The sequence below is a fragment of the Panthera onca genome, chromosome B2 (genome assembly GCF_046562875.1).
Source record: "Panthera onca isolate mPanOnc1 chromosome B2, mPanOnc1 haplotype 2, whole genome shotgun sequence".
Lineage (NCBI taxonomy): Eukaryota > Metazoa > Chordata > Mammalia > Carnivora > Felidae > Panthera > Panthera onca.
The window spans coordinates 102,313,962-102,333,638 of record NC_138343.1 but is presented as its reverse complement, the minus strand read 5'-3'; the positions used below and the strand labels follow the sequence as shown (position 1 = coordinate 102,333,638).

Sequence of the window (19,677 nt, the reverse complement as noted above, 5' to 3'; positions counted from 1 at the left end):
GCAAGCCATATATATATATATATATATATATATATATATATATAGTTTTGAAACTTCAGTGGCCTCATTAAAAAAGATGAAAAGAACAGATGAAATTAATTTTAGTGACACATTTCCTTTTACCCAGTATAAGCAAAGTATCTTCTTAACACATACACAAAATAAAGCATTTTTAATGAGATATTTTGTATTCTTTTTATATTATGCCTTTGAAACCCATTGATGTTTAACCCTTTCATCACGTCTCAAGTTGTGTTTATGGCTTCTGACTAGTGACTCATACTGTGCAGTACAGCTTCAGGCTACAGAGAGTTGCCGCTGGGTTTTGAGATGGAGGGTGGCTCGGTGAAAGCAATTTCTCTGGCAGCTGAATAAAGTTTTAGGATGTAGGAACGGAGGGAGTACGTATGCATGTATGCAGGAGACAGGGAGATTGATCTTGTTGAAATTATCTGTGTTTGAAGAGACTGTGGTGGTCAACTCACCGATTACACATGGTTGAGAGAAATGTCAAGCCTACACAATCCAACTGAAGCAGAAAGTAGCGAGCCATAGGCCAATGCACACAAAGAAAAAGCAGTGTTCCTGATTATCTTGCTTATCTCACTAGACTTGATCCTCAATTTAACAGATGTGGATCAAACATCTAATACTGAACTGTGCCATCTTTGGGGGTCTATATATGTGTGTGTGTGTGTGTGTGTGTGTGTGTGTGTGTGTGTGTATACACACACACACACACACACACATATATATATACACACATATATATAAATACACACACATGTGTATATATATATATATATATATACCCCCAAAGATGGTATATATATATATGTGTGTGTGTATATATATATATATATATACACACACGTGTATGTGTGTGCGTGTATATATATATATATACACGCACACACACAGTTGTAAGACAGTAATTTAGCAATAACATGGGGAAAGTGGACATTTACACAACAAAGCGCAAAAAGTGTTTTTGAATGCTTTGGGAACACAAAAGAGAGAATATACAATTCTGCCTGGAAGAATCTAGAAAAGATTCTTGGGGGAAGTGTCACCTGAGCTGAATATTGAAAGATAAGCACAGTGTCTGCAGGTACAAAGAGGAGAGCAGAAGGAAGAGCATGAGAAAAATTAGGAAACTACCTGGCATGTCTTGGAAACAATGAATATTTGCCAAAGTTAGGGTCTGTGTGGGCGTATCACAGGAAATGTAGCTGGAGGGGCGCCTGGGTGGCCCCGTCAGGTGCACATCGAACTCTTGACTTCGGCTCAGGTCATGATCTCATGGTTAGTGGGATCAAGCCCCACATCAGGCTCCGCACTGAGTGAGGAGCCTGCTTGGGATTCCCTCTCCCTGCCTCCCGGTCCCTTCCCTGCTGGTGCGTGCACGCTGTCTGTCAAAATAAGTGAATATTTAAATAAATAAATAATTTTTTTTTAATGAAGATGGAAAGGTGAAAGAGAAATTGGGGGTGGGGGAAGGTCAACCTCTAGCTAAATGTAGTGTTCACTGTGCTACAGAGACCTCGAGCATCATAGGGGAGAGAAGTCACTTCCAGAGCCTACAGGTGTGTTGGGCAACAAGGCTTTAGCTTGAAAAACAAACGCAAAGGGGTCGGCTTCGAGGAGAGTCATATGGAGACAGTAGCTTGCACATTATAACTCCGAGTACTGACTTGGTGTCAGATGTCATGATCTGCCTTTTCGCTGAAAAGTAGTCGACACTTCGCTAAACTGACCTTTTCTGGCCAATAGCGAACGCAGTCGCATTATCGTCTGGGTTCAAAGTTTGAGCATATGAGCTATCATTGTTAGGGGTACAATGTATCTCTTGGAGGTGAGCTTTTGCTATTTGGCAGTGAGAAGAAAGCTTCAGGGGAAAATCACCACTGCTTTTTTTTTTTTTTTTTCTAAAAGCTACAGATGATGGAGAAATATGCCTGTATTAGTTTTCTAATGCTGCATGACAAAAGACTTCCAACACGGTAACATAACACAGCACCCATTTATTAGCTCACAGGTCTGTAGGTCAGAAGTCCAGGTGGTTCAACTGGATTGTCTGTGGAGCATCCCACAAGGCTGAAATCAAGCCTCGAAGTCAGCCTGACTGGGCCCTTATCTGGAGACGGTGGGGAGGAATATGCTTCCAAGTTCATTGTTGTGGTTGGCAGAATCTAGTTCCTTGTGGTTGTAGGCATGAGGTCACCTGTTCTTTCTGGCTGCTGGCCAGAAGTCACTCTCAGTTCCCGGGGGCTGCTCTCCAAATCCTTACATCTTCCAGCTTGCAACAGCATGTTGCATCCTTGTCTTGCTTGCACTCTAAGCTACCAGCTGAAGAGAACTTCCTGCTTTTCAAGAGCTCGCCTAATTGCATTAGGCCCACCTAAATGATTTCCTTATCCTGCGGTCAACTGATTAGCAACCTTAATTGCAGTCTGAGAAACATAATCTCAGGAATAACATCGGGGTGAAGGTCATGGGGGATGGGAAAAATCCTTCCCTGCCTGCAGTGCCCTTTACCATCTCATCAGAGTACATTTCAGATAGATCCATGTTCTTTTCTTTGTTAATTGAAAGAAGCTGTTTGGGCCACTTTACCTGATGAAACAAATAAAATTTCTGTGAATGTCTGTGAAGGGACCGATTTTCTCCTGGCTGGGTGATTAAGTAGGTGGGCTAAAACTGTATGTGAGTTTAAGGGAAAAGGAATAAAATAAAAGACACTTTCATTTCTGACAGGATGGTCAAACAGATACTCTGTATCACACTTGCTACTGAAATAACTAAAACGTATGCTGAAATAGCTAAAGGATATGTCTATCCTGTAAGTATATAATTATATCTATACGGCTACTTGAAAGTAAGGAAGGACCAGAGCCCCAGAGTGAGATAAAATTGGGAAACCTGATTGGCGAATGAGTTCCAAAGTGAGGATTACTCTGAGAATTTCTGCCAAACTCTAGAATCCTTTTTCTTCCACTTTGATGGTTTTGCAGGCTCAGCTGTGAGAAAAATCACAGGAGCTGATCAGTGCAAGGAGTCTAAACCAAGACAGTCATAAAAATAGTATTCTAGAGGATTGTACTGCCATCGTAAGAATGAATTAGAAGTAAGCCCGAATATTCCACAAGGAAATCAATTTTGGCACAGTATAAAAGGACAGAACTCCCTGAAGATTGACAATCACAAACTGGTTCTCTCTTGAGTGTGGGGTTCTAGTTCATCCTACATGTGTGGTCCCAAAATCCCCAAGCAGGATCCCAGAGGACCATGCCTTCTGGCAACTGCAGAAGCAAATTTGTAATTCCTTCGGAAAACTCAACCTCAACCCGGGCTTCAAAGAGTACCAAAAAATAAAATTCCTTGGAAAATGAACAACCCAGAATGAGAATCACAGAACAAACAAGGAAATAAGACGTTATGAGTAAAACAACAAACCCAAAGGTCTCAGATAATGAGATTGTCGACACAGAGTATAACATAGCTATGTTTAATGAAATCTACCAAAAGCTTGGAAATAAGAGCAGGGAACATGAGACCATAAAAAATAACCAACCCTACTTGAACAATATTAGATTCTAGAAAGTAATATGCAATCATTGAAATTTAAAATGCAGTGAATGTACTATCCAAAAGATTAGATACAGTGAAGATAGTGAACTGGGAGATAAATCTTAAGAAATGAACTAGAAAAGAAAAAAGAAAAAGAAATGAACTAGAATTCTGTCCAAACGGGTAGAAAATATAAAATGTAAGTTAAGAGTTATAGAGAATAGAATGAGAAGGTTTAACATAAATCTTATCAAGAGTTTCAGAAGGTAGTAGAAATAACATAAAAGAGGAATACTCAATGTGATAACGATTCCTATTTTTTTTCCAAATTTATTGAAATATATGAATTCTGAGAACCAGGAAACCTAGTAAATCCCAATTAGGATAAATGAAAAGGTTTCTTCTACACTAAGACCTACAGTAAAGCTACAGATCACCAAAGTGAAAGAGAAGATCTTAAAAGCAGAGTGAAAAGTTGGTTAAGTGTCCAACTTTGGCTCAGGTCATGATCTCACAGTCATGAGTTCGATCCCCATGTCAGACTCTGTGCTGACAGCTCAGAGCCTGGAGCCTGCGTCTCTCTCTTTCTCTCTGCCTCTTTCCCCACTCATGCTGTCTCTCTGTCTCTCTCAAAAATAAATAAAAACATTTTTAAAAAAATTTAAAAAAGAACAGCTTGATTGTCAATTTTGAATCAGCACCAATGGAAACTGAAGACAGCGGTATTAATATATTTAATAGAACGTGCTTCAAGAGAATAACTACCTCCCTTGAATTCTATACCCAGTCTTCCTTGTAAAAATAAGCGTGAAAAAAGATGTTCATATTTAAACACAAAGCCAGTGAATTTTCACCTAAAGACTTTTCCTAAAGGCAATTCTATTTCAAATGAAAGGTAATGATCCAAATGTTTATTGTATAAACAATAACAATAGTAAAACTGTCTCTAATTAGTAAGGGGAAAATTCAGGCTAAGATGATAATCAAGCTGAAACTAAAATAATATAGCTGTTAAGAGCCCAGGCTTAGAAACAATAAGATTCTTGACTCTGCCACTTGGTCAAGTTTCTTTTTTTTTTTTACTTTTTTATGTTTATTTATTTTTGAGAGAGAGACAGAGCACAAGTTGGGGAGGGGCAGAGAGAGAGGGAGAGACAGAATCTGAAGCAGGCTCCAGGCTCTGAGCTCTCAGCACAGGGCCCGACGCAGGGCTTGAACCCACAAACCGTGAGATCATGACCTGAGCCGAAGTCAGTTGCTTAACCAACTAAGCCACCCAGGCGCCCCAGGCAAATTTCTTTAAATGGCAAATGAGTATGACAGTAACCAACTTCACAGAGCCATTGAAAGCGATCATGTAGGTTAAGTACTTAATACTTAAATATTAACTTAGTGTGACTGGATACTAAGTGCCCAATATGTAATGTCCACCACTGTTACTCTTAATGATTATCTGAGAGAATTTTGAAACTTTTGTGTTGATTTGGTAATCAAAAAATCCATAGGATTCCTACAAGTGCTTAGCATGTGACCCATTACCTACCACGTGTAGGCACGGACAAAGACTCTCTCCTTGACTAAACTCCAGTCAGGTTCCCTGGAGCCCTCTTGTCACTGAGGCCTCAACCTTAGTCTGTAAGAATTGCAGACACACAGCCCTAATGACTTGGTCTACCCTCCACTCCCATCCCCTCCACCACAAACACACATACACACACACACACACACACACACACACACACACACTAAAAAACTTGCACAAACTCTAGCAAGGCTTCTGGCAGCCTAAGGCCATATGCCTAAGGTGACCCCAGCCCTCCTAAAATTGCCTGCCCGCAACAGCTCGGGGCTGTCAGTGGAATTTACTGTTTATTCCTGCCCAAACCTGCCATGTGCCCATGAACTCCCTCTTAAAGCAGTTACTTTAGAAAACTTATCATTATAAAGACTTTCTCTTGACCCTTTGAGATATACATCTACCACCCACACCTGTCTCCTTAAGGACCCAGAAATGCAGACCTTCAGAGAGGGATAGCTCTCACCCTTGTGCCTCTCAGTCCCTGGGGTGAGTACGCTGGGTGCCTTGTTCCCATTTGCAAAACTACCTCCTGTCCTGAAGATACAAGAAGCTTGTTTTGCCTCCCGGTAAAAGCACCAATTAACAAACCCAGATGGCTTCGTCAAAGTGACCAACCCCTTTCCACTCCGTAATTTTTCACTCTCCTGACTCTGCTAGGGCCCTTCCGTCCCCACTCCCTCATCCCCCCCTTTAAACTCCCAGTCACCTCTACCAATCAGAGTGGAGCTCAGGTCTATACTGAGGTGTCTCCCCTGCTGCAGTAATAGCACTGAACAAAATCTGTCTTTACCACCGTTAGCTAGTGTCCAATTTTGTTCTTTAACACCACTCCATAAACGCGAGCTTTATGATGACATCGGAGCACATGGCCCTGGTGCCTCCTGGTGCTGACTGCTTTACCAGCGCCTGTGTTCTTTTGTTCTGGAGGTGATTACTAGCTCAAGAGCTCTTTACTGAACACTAAACATCCTAAAACCTGTTTTGAAAAAGGACGGATTTTGGAAGAGAACATTTTAGTAATGTACTCTTTTAAACTAAGTTTCAAGTCACTCGTGGGCTCAACAGCTAACAAATCCTTCAGAAATTAGATCATCTTAGTGGAGAAAACAGCGAAAAGAAAGAAGCACGACCTCTTTTTCCCTCTGGGAAGAAAAAAAATTGAGGAAAATATTTCCTCCTTCGATACGAAAGATCACAACCTGTGTTTTCGGAATGGGAGGAAATTGTACTTCTGGCAAAAGGAAAATGAGATGCAAGAAGGCAGAGTGAGGCAAACAGTGGATCAGTGGTTGCCTAGGGCTAAGGGGAGAGATGGGGATGCAGGGGAGGTGGGGGCCACTCCAGGACAGTGTTTCTTTCCAGGGTGGGAAACATGTTCTACAATTGACAAGTGGTGGTTGCACAACACTGAGTATGAAAATCCACTGAATGTATACTTTTACATGCGTGGGTTGCATGGTATGTGAATTATGTCTCAATAAAGTGGGTACCGGGGTGCCTGGGTGGCTCAGTCGGTTGAGCGTCCGACTTCGGCTCAGGTCATTGATCTCACAGTCTGTGAATTCGAGCCCCGCGTCGGGCTCTGTGCTGACAGCTCGGAGCCTGGAGCCTGCTTCGGATTCTGTGTCTCCCTCTCTCTGTCCCTCCCCGACTTGTGCTCTCTCTCTCTCTCTCTCAAAAATAAATATTAAAAAAAAATTTTTTAATGTTTAATGTTAAATCAGCATCATTTTCAGTCATTATAAAAGAAATATATAGCTCAGTATTATGGAGATTAAAAGAGAGGAAAAGTCACTGCACAGAACATTTAATCAGCACTCCAATCAAATAAAAATTAATGATAAAAATACCACCATATTTTAATTTAGTTATGGCACTAAAAGACATTTTATGTACATTATTTCTTTGATCCTCACCAAAAACAAGACATTTGTGAGAAAGGAAATAAGATTTGGAAATTGACTTTCTGTCGGGTACAGAATATTACACTTGATTTTACTGGGTGTGACAAGTAGAACTAATATTACTATAAAATTGACTTTGGCTATACAAGGCAGAGCTTATCCAGTTAACTTGACCTTTTTAACAGCATGAGCCTAAAGTACTGGAATGACCTGCTTGGACGATGTATATTAACTTAAAATACCTGTATACTTGTCACCTCTCCCACTTACACTTTCCTATATAAACACAAGATGAGAGAAGGAAAGATTCTACTTCTAAACTCGCCAACAGGACGATTTATTAAACTCCAACAACCATTTAATGAAGCCAGAAGAAACTTTAGTGGGAAAAACACCCTTCTTCTATAAACATTAGTTACATATAGCAATGAGATACTGAGATTAAGACTAATTGGAATTCTATGCCAAAATAAAATTCAGTTCCCATCTCTTTCCTTAAGACATCATCATCCTACTAAATGAGACCCCTGAACAGAAGCAGAATTAACTGGCTCCTTTTAAGTTCGATAATTACAAATGCAAAATGAGTATCTTCCTGCAGACAGAGAGCCAGAGGACTACTCAAGCTAACACAATAATGGTAGCTCTGTGTGATAAATTATGTATGCATGATATCAAAAGCTGAATGGCGGGGAGAAATGGAGAACCCATTTGAAAATTTGGAATTTGCTCAACGCCACTCCTGCAGTATTTCCCAGGAGCGTAAGTGCTAAGCACAGCGCGGTCATAAGCTCTACAGTTCTGTATAATTTATCAACTTTTTTCCTTTTCATTTCTAACATTGACCCTTCATGGTTAACTGAAGAAACAAAGAGCTAAATAGCTTCCTCAGCCATTTGATAGAGCAATTATGAGCATCCTGACTGATACATTTTCTGCCTAATCTACTAACAAATGGTGTCCATTTTCCTCTTAATCTACACCCTGTCTCCACATTCGACTTGACACGTGCAGAACGCTCCTTTCCATGCCCTTGTTCTTGCGCCCCTCTTCATTTGTTTCTTTGTCATTACAGCTCTCTTATGTGATCATTATAATAGGAGAAAAGCGAATTCTTTATGACAATTTTCCTCAGCTGCCCTTGGTTAATTTTTTTCAAAATGTGATTCCTATGGGTTCTCTGACAGCTGGGCAAATTGAAAGCTAATCAGTAGAATCTTTCTGAAGTGTCTGTGTCTTTTCAAAGAAATTTCGTGTCTTAGAACAAGAGGATTGGTGTTCACGGTGATCGGCAATGTAATGTGATAGAGCCATCTTGAAGGGGGTCCAACTGTTTAAAACTGGGGGATGATAAGAAAAATTGAGATTTACCTCAGGCACTAACTTCCCCATGCTGCAATTGTCTTTACTTCCTCAGACATTAATCTGTCATTATAAGAACACTCATTTAGTGGTCTTCTGGTGGAATCCCTTAGGTTGAGAGAACTTTAGACCCAGAAGGTCTGAACTCATCCCTTGAAAGCCCTTTGTTTCTTGGGTGGAAAAAAAAAAAAAAAAAAGATCTGGGAGGTTAAATGATTTACCCATGATCACATAGCAGGTGAGTAGCAGGTTAGTTTGAACTTGCCTGGTTTTGGGGTGCCTGGGTGGCTCATTCAGTTAAGCATCCAACTCTTGCTTTTGGCTCACATCATGATCTCACGGTTGTGAGATCAAGCCCGGCTTTGGGCTCTCCACTGAGCATGCAGCTTGCTTGGGTTTTCTCTCTCTCCCTCTCATTTTGCTCCTCCCCTGCTCTTGCACATGCCCTCTCTCTCAAAATAAATAAACATTTTTTTAAAGAAAAGATGTGGTGTAGGGGCGCCTGGGTGGCTCAGTTGGTTAAGCCTCCAACTTCGGCTCAGGTCATGATCCTGTGGTTGGTGAGTTCAAGCCCCACGTCGGGCTCTGTGCTGACAGCTCGGAGCCTGGAGCCTGCTTTGGATTCTGTGTCTCCCTCCCTCTTTCTCTGCTCCTCCCACACTCGTGTTCTGTCTCTCTCTCTCTCTCTCTCTCTCTCAAAAATAAATAAGCTTAAAAAAAAAGATGTGGTGTAGATACACAATGGAATATTATCCATAAAAAAAGAATGAATTCTTGCCATGTGCAACATGGATGGATCTAGAGGCTATAATACTAAAGTCAGAGAAAGATAAATACCATATGAATTCACTCATATGTGGAATTTAAGAAACAAAACAAAGAAACAAAGAGTCAAATAAAAAAACCAGATTCTTAAATATAGAGAACAGACTGATGGTTACCAGAGGAGAGGTGGGGTAGGGGGAAGTGGGTGAAATAGGTAAAGGGTTTTAAGAGTACACATATCAGGGGATGCCTGGGTGGCCCAGTCGGTTGGGCATCCGACTTCGGCTCAGGTCATGATCTCGCAGTCCGTGGGTTCGGGCCCCATGTCGGGCTCTGTGCTGACAGCTCGGAGCCTGGAACCTGTTTTGGATTCTGTGTCTCCCTCTCTGCCCCTCCCCTGCTCATCCGTGCGCACTCTCTCTCTTTCTCTCTCTCAAAAATAAATAAACATTAAAAAATAAAAAAAAAAAGAGTACACTTTTCAGGACGAGCACTGAGAAATGTATGGGATCGTTGAATCACTATATTGTACACCTGTAACTAATATAACACGGTATGTTAATTATACCAGAAATACATACATACGTACATATTTTAAAATAAATAATCAATGAAGGACATTATACGTTAGAAATGACCTCACTTCTCCATCAATGCAAGAAAAAAACCTAAACGGACTATAAGGGAAAAAAAAAGTTGTAAGTAACATAGCAACCAAAAAAAAAAAAAAAAAAAAAAAACCAGCAGAAGAAAAGAAAAAGAAATGATACAGTGAGTATGAAAACCGCTTTGTAAAGTATTGAAAACATTACTTTTCTGTAAGAACAGCACCTTTCATTTTCATCATCATTATCATCGCTTACTAATATTTTTCCTTTGTTTTATCAGGTACAAACCATCCCAAATGCCCCTGTTGCCTGCCCCTCCATGGAAACTCTTTTCCTCTTTTACTTTTTTTCACCTCCCCATCTTCCACTTCAAGTTCAATGGCAGGTAATTTGGGTGGAGTTAAGTGGTTTTGTCTGCTCTCATCAATCAATGAACAAGTATTTATTAAGAGTCTCCCAGGTGAGCATCCAGAGTTCTATGAGTGGCATTGCAATCAAGGGGCCACATTCTTTGGGGTCAGATAATTCTGCATTTAAATTCTCCTTTTGCATTTACCAGCTACATGCCCTTGGGTAAATAATCTGCTCATCCCTCTGCTCTTCGGCTTCCATCAGAAAAAATAAAATAGATAATACTTCACAGTGCCGTTGTATAACATGAGATGATAAATGTGGGAGAAAGTAACAGAGAGCATATGCTCAATAGATGTAGTTCCCGTCCACTTCATAAGGCTGTTACTAAACGAGCTAATGCTCAGGAGACAGTTATGCTTTCCTTGGAATAATTCTGCTCTGTGAGTTTGGTTGTTTTTAATGAACTTCGCTGCTATTGTTTCTGTTATTGTTTTTACTGCTACCGGGGGCTTGTGGCAACCATGTCTACAAGCTTTTGAGCAGCGCTCGAACAGATCTTTATTATTATTATTTCTGAGTTCCCTTATTTCTTTGTTTCAGCTTGGGAATCATTTCTTTTCTTTGCTTAGTGCTGCTTTGAAGAAACAGCCAGATGTCTATGCAATTTGTCGTTTCTGGCCATGTACTCTGTTCTTTAGATACTCTGCTTTGTTCAGCTAAGATACCGTGTCTATTAAAGCTTTAGTAGTCTGGAGAAACTATAGTTGTGCCGTTCTTGGCACACCAAATGAAAAACACTGAGAGATTAAAAACTGGAGATGAAGGGGGCCTTCTGTGTCACTATAGGTCTTTAACCTTTTTCTATACATAAAAAGAAATAATAAACCTTAAAAAAAGTGCCTATTACCAGTATGACTGCTGTGATGTAAGATTTTTAAAATATCCATTAAAGCTGGCATAGCCAAAAGAAGGAACTTTGGATCATTTAACCTTCTTCCCCGTTTAATACTGTTTTTGGTAAAACTTTAGATGCTGTGGCTTCTCTTTGGTTTGAATCCTCAGACCAAGAGCAACAACTCCCAGCTTTTAAGACTCAGGCAGACCCTGAAGCACTTCATGATGGAAACCAAAGAGGCATCTCGAAAGTGAAATTCACCAAGGACCTTTAGTTCCCTGAGCAGGGTTGATTCAGGGGACGCTAGGGGACTGTCTCTTAGTTTATATATAGTCTGAGACTGATTACAGAACAAAATGCGATTTCACTTCCCGTGTCCTGGAGACGCTTATTCAGAACTACTGATTTGGCTTCCGCATTTCTCAAGAATTCCAAGGGGTTTCAGCCTAACACAATAAGTGTTCATTTTTTGTCTCTCTTTTTGGTAATTCTTTGCTTTGCCATCTTGCTTTGAGGAGAGAATATAGTGTTACCATTCTCATATTTCACAGTAATTTCCATTGAAAGTTATTTATATTAGAAATAGGCTTACATTTTCCACAATCCAATTCTACTATTAATGAGAACTGCACTTACTGCATTCTCTTCTTCTTTAAAATGCATTGTAAGCGGGGCGCCTGGGTGGCGCAGTCGGTTAAGCGTCCGACTTCAGCCAGGTCACGATCTCGCGGTCTGTGAGTTCGAGCCCCGCGTCAGGCTCTGGGCTGATGGCTCGGAGCCTGGAGACTGTTTCCGATTCTGTGTCTCCCTCTCTCTCTGCCCCTCCCCCGTTCATGCTCTGTCTCTCTCTGTCCCAAAAATAAATAAAAAACGTTGAAAAAAAAATAAAAAAATAAAATGCATTGTAAGAACAACTACATCAATCTCCCGAAGGTATTTGTTATGCTTCATTTTTGTCAAGTGCCCAGACATTCATTAAGTTCTATCCCGCGTTATCTTACTGAAGGCTCATGTCATAACAACCCCGTGAGATAGACATCATTATCTTCATCGTACAGATGAGGATACCCAAACCCAGAGAGTTGCAGTTATCAAACTAAACCAAAGTGTTACTCGGGGGTCTTTGACTCCCAATCCAATGGTCTTTGCACTGCATCATGGATGACTCATTCATATTAGCTGAGCGCTCGAATTAAAATTTTAGTTCTCCTCAGCACCCGAGTAGACTTGAGGGCGTGTAATGGGCCTGCCACAAGTAGAGGAGGCAGTGTAAACACATGTGTCAAGAATGAGGTTTCCCAAAGAGAGAGAAACCCCCAGGGGGTCTATTTAAGGCATCTCAGACATAAGCTGCCCTGGCCGGAACAGCTTATCCCACAGAGCAAAACCTCCATGGTAACACCTGGACTTATCATAAAAGGACGGTTTATAGGTGGAGTATTGGAGCCTTTGAGAATGAAAGATCCTCAGTGGCGGTAGAAAAAATTGTAGCTCCTACCCAGTCTGGTTTCATAACCCATTGTTTACCAGATGGCACGTGCATTGCAGTAGAGAGCTTGAGAGCTTCGTTGTGGCATTCTCCTGAATCTTGGGCTAATTCCTCAGCGGCCTCCATTATTCCTCAGTCCTTTTCTTTCCTGCCTGCCAACCTTGAGCAGAGTGAAGCCGTGAGGTAGCTCCACAGCCTTACTCCCCCTACACGCAAATGTCTCTCCCGTGTTAGCTCTAAGCCCAGCAGTTACCCTCTGTTCCCATACTTACCGACACGATGGGCCTGACCCACTCCTCCTCACTAATGGGCAGTATATTGGGATTTCCTCCTCCAAAATCCGCATCCACCAGGATCACCCTCCGCGGGAAGGTATTCGCAGGATCTGAGAGTCTTGGAGGAAATGTAGGAAAGCCATTCCAGGCCAGTGAGGAAGCTGACAAAAGCAGAGAGATGAGAGCGAAGAGGGATGAGAGGCAGCAAGGACGCTGGCCTGAAGGGCACAGAGGCTGCTGCTAGGGAGTAATAATAATACGGACGGAAGCTGAGTCTCCAAGCTGGAACCTCGGAAGGAGGGGCCCGCACTTTCAAGAAGAGATTGGACTGGGTCAGCAAATAACCAAAAACGGGAGGGCAGAATAACTTGGGTGAGGAAGAATAATCAGACTATATGGACCATAGGAAATGTGCCAGGAGAATATCCCCAGATGTTAAGAAATAAGGGAGGCATCCTGTGCCTCAGAAGGCAAAGCAGGAAGAAATTAAGGAGGGAGTTTTCTAAACTTCGTATCCAAAGAGGAAAACAAGACAGTAAAAAATGGCTAAGTTTTGTGTGTCATTCACTCCACTGTAAAACACACACACACACACACACACACACACACACACACACACACACGATGCAAGATTAATTCAGACACGTTAAAATGGAATCTCTGAAGGTGGTAGCAGGTGTGCATTTCATAAAGTTCCTTCAAGCTCCCGATAGAGAACCCCCAGCCTAGAGAGCAAAGCAGATAGATTCTGGGCTCAGCGCCTTTTCTTCTTGTACGTCAGTGAGCAGGTCTAGCCCACTGCTATACTCAGATAGGGTTTATCTGAGAATTTCCTGAACTACCTCTTTCCCTTCTCTTCCCCATCTTACCTACACACAAGGAAAGATGTTCGAAGTGGTAACCACAGGCTCATCGAGTCCCTGCAAAGACCCTTCTTACTGCCTCCTCTCTGCTTTTGTCCTCAGCCCTTTCTCTCCCCACCCTCAGCTCCTGTGTCCATCCAGGCCAGCCTTCCTTCGCTTCTCAAACTGGCCAAGCATTTTTCCTCCGCACTATTTTCGTGCATGCTGGTTCCTCTGCCGTTGCCCTGTCCCCCTTGCTTCTCATCCTCGGGTGTCAGGTCAACTGTCACTTCTTCAGCAAAGACTGAATAGGTTCCTCCTGTTATTCTCTCTCAGTGGATCCTGTTCCTTTGTTATTACCGTCTGTGAATATATGTGAATCCTACGTTTGCTAGTCAATATCTCTCTTCTCCACTAGACCATAGACTCCCATGTTGCCCACTATCTCTTTAGCACCTGGTACACAATATAGCACGTAGGACATGTTCCATAAATATTTACTCACTGTGTGTTGGATGAATATGGCTCTTATCTCCCTCTTTTGGGATTCCTTCCTCCAGCCTCCTCACCAGATCATGCACTACATTCCACAGACAGAGCATGCGTGGGGGAGGGGTAGAGCAAGGGAGACACAGAATCTGGACGAGGCTCCAGGCTCTGACCAATTGGCACACAGCCTGACGTGGGGGTTGAACTCACAGACCTTGAGATCATGACCTGAGCCGAAGTCGGTCGCTCAACCAACTGAGCCACCCAGGTGCCCCTCTTCCCCCTAGTTTAGTATTTGCTCTTATAACATGGGCCAGGAAAAGGAAGACAAGTTTTGGTAAATACCTATTATATCATGAACATAGTTAAGTTTGGTATGGGATCTTTTCTTCATGAAGCATCACTTCCCATACAGCCTGTACTCCCACCCCTCCAAGGCTTTGTGACAATCCACAGAGCCTATTAGAGATGACTGCTGATGAGTCCCCTTCTATCCCTTGTCTCTCAGGCTGCAGAAGTCCTGAAGGTTGATGGAGGGCCATGCTATTCAAACAGCAGGCGTGGCTGAGACAGAAGCTCCTGGTGCTGGGAAGCCTTGCCGTTGGGAGTCTCCTGTATCTAGTCGCCAGAGTTGGGAGCTTGGATAGGTAGGTAATTAAACACATACTCATGCCCATGTGACTTCAAGTGTCTCTTGATTTACCCTTCCCTAGGACATAATCTTAAATCCATCCATTTGTTTTCCTCTCTCAAAATTCCCAGGAAACACACTTTTCTGCAGTATTGATTTTGATTTATTGAGCCTTTGAAAAAAAGAGATCCAAGTTGCTCAAGCCAAGGTGTTCGTCAAGATCCATTTGTATTCTGTGTGCATTGACATTTGTTTTCAGAGAAGGGATAAAGCAGTAAAAATGTCATTTACGAGAGCTCGGTGTGGTCTGTGTGCATCTGGTTGTTGACCTCTAGCCATAGCAAAATGGTGATGTTGTATTTATTTATCTTCATTTTGAAATTTATGAGTGAGCAATTAGTGTGCTACCACAAGAGTTAAGATTATGTATGAGCCTGTAAAGTAGCTCATCAAGTTTGGAATCCATTGCCTTGGAAAGATGGCTGTAGGCTTGGGGAGTTTTAACCATGTTAATTAGGTCTGGTTTCAAGGAGCTGAAAGCATCAGATGAGGAGGCTGTCGCTCAGAGTAATTGCCCAGAAAACAATGGAAAATCCATGGAGAGGAAATTTACAGCATTTTGGCTGTAAATAAGCAAACAGTTGAGAGATGATACTAGTCTTACAGAAGTCCCAGCAATATCAGCTGGCTTGACATTGAGTGGCTCTGGACCGTCCCACATTTGGTATGATTGGAAAGGACAGAGAAGTTAATTTCTGAAATGCAAAGTTTCCTTCTTTGCCCTTTAAAATCAAGTCTTGCACCGGAAAGACTGAGCAATTCAATTCCCATTTTTCCTGAAAATGCAGCCACACTTAAAACTACCTTCCTTACAGTTCTCCTTTTCTAATCTCTAGAGCTTATCAATTGGTTATTTAGCAAATAATGTTGCAGTGGTTTTTATTTTCCTTCAGCCAGTGTCAATTTGGGGAAAGTGAACCCCTCTGATGCTTTTCAATTCAAAATTCCTAAGTAAACTTCCCGCCCAGTGGTTTGCTGACTATGAGAAATGGTAGTATCCAGGCTTATCACTGACTTCAAGTAGTTTTCTAAAGTAGTACTTAGTTATTAGTGAAAAGCTTGGAGGTGGGCACCATTGTCCTAGGTCCCTCCTGGAATTTTTATGTCCAGGTCTTTCAATACCTTTAGTTAGCTTCCAACCATTTTCCTTTTATTGAGTAATTGATCTAATGATCATTAACATATTAGTTACTTTGTTGATGACTTTTTCGTTTTTAACTTGGTCTCTAGTCTCCAATGGGGTAGCTTTTACAAGGAATTGAACTGTTTGGTGGGCTTTCCCGAAACCTCTCATTTGAGAGTTTGAACAGATGATGCCTAAAATTGACATGCACTTACTTAGGCCTATCCTTTAGTAACTGAGGACCCTGCTCTTTGGGAGGGAGGCTGAGCTCCAATACTTCTGCTCCTCCTGGTCCTAAGATTCCATGTTTTTCCCATGTCTGAGGCCCATGCACAGAATCTACTCTTCAGGAAAGGGAAATAATATATTGTCTCCTATTGTGAGTCAGGAAGTCAAAAAAGCAACTGTTCTGCAGGGAATGAGCTCCCAAGGTGGAAGATAGAAAGAGGACAGGAGGAAAGAAGGAAAATGGCCCTGTTTCAGCCTCTCAGCCAGAGTTCCGCAAGAGAATTAAGTCCTTACAGAAAAGGCGTGGATTGACTATCTCTTCATTTCTCCCAAGGAAGGCACAAGCCTCATTTTGGATGCGTAGGCGAGAAGTCCATCCATTACATTCAATGGATGCCTTAGGGAATTAGGGCTTAATTTTGAACCAGAACCCAAGACGAGCTAAAAGATGAATTTGCAATATCCCAGTCAATGTGACAATAAAAAATATCGTTGTATGTGTTGCTACTTTCATATCTTCCATTTAGAACTCTAGCGTATTAATCCTATTAACGAATCTATAAACACAAAATTCACGCTTCCCTAAAATATGTAATGTAGCACACCCCATTATTTTTGTCATATTCCATATTTTCACGTTTTCTACAATGAGCGTGGGTTGTTTCTAAAATCAAAAAAAACAAACATCACAAATAATATGTGAGTGTAATTTTCCATACGCATTATGACAGACGTTTGAACAGACAGGCCAAACCCTTTTCCCTCAATTCTTCGGAATGTGTTGGTGAAGTTTTTCTCTTCTCCCTTTAATTATAAACATCAGAGAAGATAAGAACGGTATAATAGGGTCTCTGGGGAAAGGCAAGAGACAGCCTCATTGCCACAGAGAGGGGAACATAGACTCCAAATAATTAGGGTAACTAGAAGCTTCAGTTGGAGGATTGGCTTAACAGCCGTCCTGACTAATACTATACCCTTTAACAAGAAGGGTAAAATGCCTTCTCAGATAAACTCAGGGATGTTATAATGAGTTTCAGCTAGATTCCAGACTGTTACCCAAAAGGAAACTCAATTTGCCACCCATATTTATTGGCCATGCCAAATCAAGCCGGGACTCTAGTCTGGTATCATTATGATCGTTACCACAGCTTTCTCTCTGTAAAAAGCAGTGGTGATTGTTCATTATTTAGGGCAATGTTGAAGTGGAAATCCTCCTTTCTGGTTCCATCCATCGCATTCCTTCCTTCGCGCGCTTGAGCGCTATAATTTACATGGGTTTGGCAGTGAGGACCTGAGGCTTCCTGCCCTGCCAAAGTCTTGTTGATTTCTGGTCCAGGGCGGGGGGGCGAGGGGGTAGGTGATAGATAGCACTTGTTGATGGCATGGGGTTTGTTCCTACATTCAGCAAAGCAGAAACATAATCTTGGCCCCTTTAGATAGAAAGAGAAAGAGAAGCAGAAGAAATATAGTACTTGTCTAGCTGTCCCCAAGGCCAACGGCAGAAATTCTCATAGAATGAAAAAGCTCAGCAAATGCCAGGATTGGATTTTTGCAGGTTGATGATACAAATAGCCACGGGCAGAGCCTGGGACCTCTATCCAGATTACATCTCAGGGATTTTTAAGAGCCACATGAAGGCTGCTGAGCTGCAAGAAAATAATACCACATGAAACCCAAAAGACGAGGCTTCCTAGCCACCCTTCCGCCTCGCAGCTGAAGATTATAATCTCCTGCCTCTCACGTCTTCTAAATGATGCTAACTCGTGGGCTGTGAAAAGGCTATTAGTATGGCTGGTGTCACTTGTCTGTCCTGTACTGTGAACATAAGTACACGCTGTAGTCAATTAAGTGCTTGGTGAATAAAAATTTTAAGGAGCACTAATAAAAATAATCCCATCAATTATGTGTGCTCCATTTAATATAGGGTTGCTTAAAATAAAATTTCCCAAACATATGTTCATTATGGATTGCAGCGGGCTGGGAACCAGTAGTCTTATGTATGCATTTAAAGTCCTACTCTGACTAGGGAAGCAGAAAAGTGACAAGTTAGTTGCAATGAGCTTCTAAGAGCCTCTTTCTGTTGCTTTCAGGCTACAACCCATTTGCCCCATCGAAGGACGATTCGGAGCCCGAAGCCAGGCCGAATTCCCTCTCCGAGCCCTGCAGTTTAAGCGGGGCCTGCTGCACGAGTTCCGGAAGGGCAATACTTCCAAGGAGCAAGTTCGCCTTCATGACCTGGTCCAGCAGCTCCCCAAGGCCATTATCATCGGGGTGAGGAAAGGAGGCACAAGGGCCCTGCTTGAGATGCTGAACCTCCATCCAGCGGTGGTCAAAGCCTCTCAAGAAATCCACTTTTTTGACAATGATGAGAATTATGCCAAGGGAATTGAGTGGTATAGGAAAAAGATGCCTTTTTCCTACCCACAGCAAATCACAATTGAAAAGAGCCCAGCATATTTTATCACGGAGGAGGTTCCGGAAAGGATTTACAAAATGAACTCATCCATCAAGTTGTTGATCATTGTCAGGGAGCCAACCACAAGAGCTATTTCTGATTACACTCAGGTGCTAGAGGGGAAGGAGAGGAAGAATAAAACTTACTACAAGTTTGAGAAGCTGGCAATAGACCCAAATACCTGCGAAGTGAACACAAAATACAAGGCGGTAAGAACCAGCATCTACACCAAACATCTGGAAAGGTGGTTAAAATACTTTCCGATCGAGCAATTCCACATTGTGGACGGAGATCGCCTCATCACGGAACCTCTGCCAGAACTTCAGCTTGTGGAGAAGTTCCTAAATCTTCCCCCGAGGATAAGTCAATACAATTTATATTTCAATGCTACCAGAGGGTTTTACTGCTTGCGATTTAACATTATCTTTAATAAGTGCCTGGCGGGCAGCAAGGGACGCATTCATCCAGAGGTGGACCCCTCTGTCATTACCAAATTGCGCAAATTTTTTCACCCTTTCAATCAAAAATTTTACCAGATCACTGGGAGGACATTGAACTGGCCCTAAGATAATAAGTCATATAACACTATGTGTTGTGGCTGGAGACTCACAATGTCTCCCCTCGATTAAAAATATGCACTTTTCTTAGACACAGCTATCCGAGTCATTTTTCCATGTATACTTGTACATACACAGTGTGTGACCAAATATAAGATCAATTCTTTTTCTATTGAAAATTGACAAAAAAAACAAAAACAAAAAAAAAAAACGAAAGTTTGCCGTCTGAGTAGTTGCATCTTTTAAGCTATTGACGAAAAGAAAAGATGGTGGTATTGGGGGAAAGTGACTTCAGCTTATCCTCAAAGAGTTAGTCTTCCTTTGAGTCAGAATTTGTCGCCCGCCATCTTCATAGATTTAAGCCAAAAGATTATGTGTGAAAACGCACCGACGGCTGTGAAGCGTCAGGAGGTAGAGGATTCAGTTATGCATTCTTTTCTAAGGGAAAGCTGGCTCTCTAATTCAGAGACTGAATTGGTGCCATGAAAACA

The 19,677-nt window shown here is 41.9% G+C and overlaps 1 protein-coding gene across 2 annotated transcripts in view; it reads left to right on the top strand.

Annotated features, from left to right (window-relative positions):
• Positions 1-19,276, top strand: part of HS3ST5 (heparan sulfate-glucosamine 3-sulfotransferase 5) — a 151,338-nt gene extending 132,062 nt beyond the window's left edge. For both annotated transcript variants that reach the window (XM_060616444.3, XM_060616443.3), the window contains exons 3-4: positions 14,641-14,779; positions 18,265-19,276. In XM_060616444.3, coding sequence (XP_060472427.3) covers positions 14,673-14,779; positions 18,265-19,195 — 1,038 coding nt within the window. In that variant the 5' untranslated portion in view covers positions 14,641-14,672 and the 3' untranslated portion in view covers positions 19,196-19,276. The remainder of the gene's footprint in view (positions 1-14,640; positions 14,780-18,264) is intronic.
• The last annotated feature ends 401 nt before the right edge of the window (positions 19,277-19,677 follow it).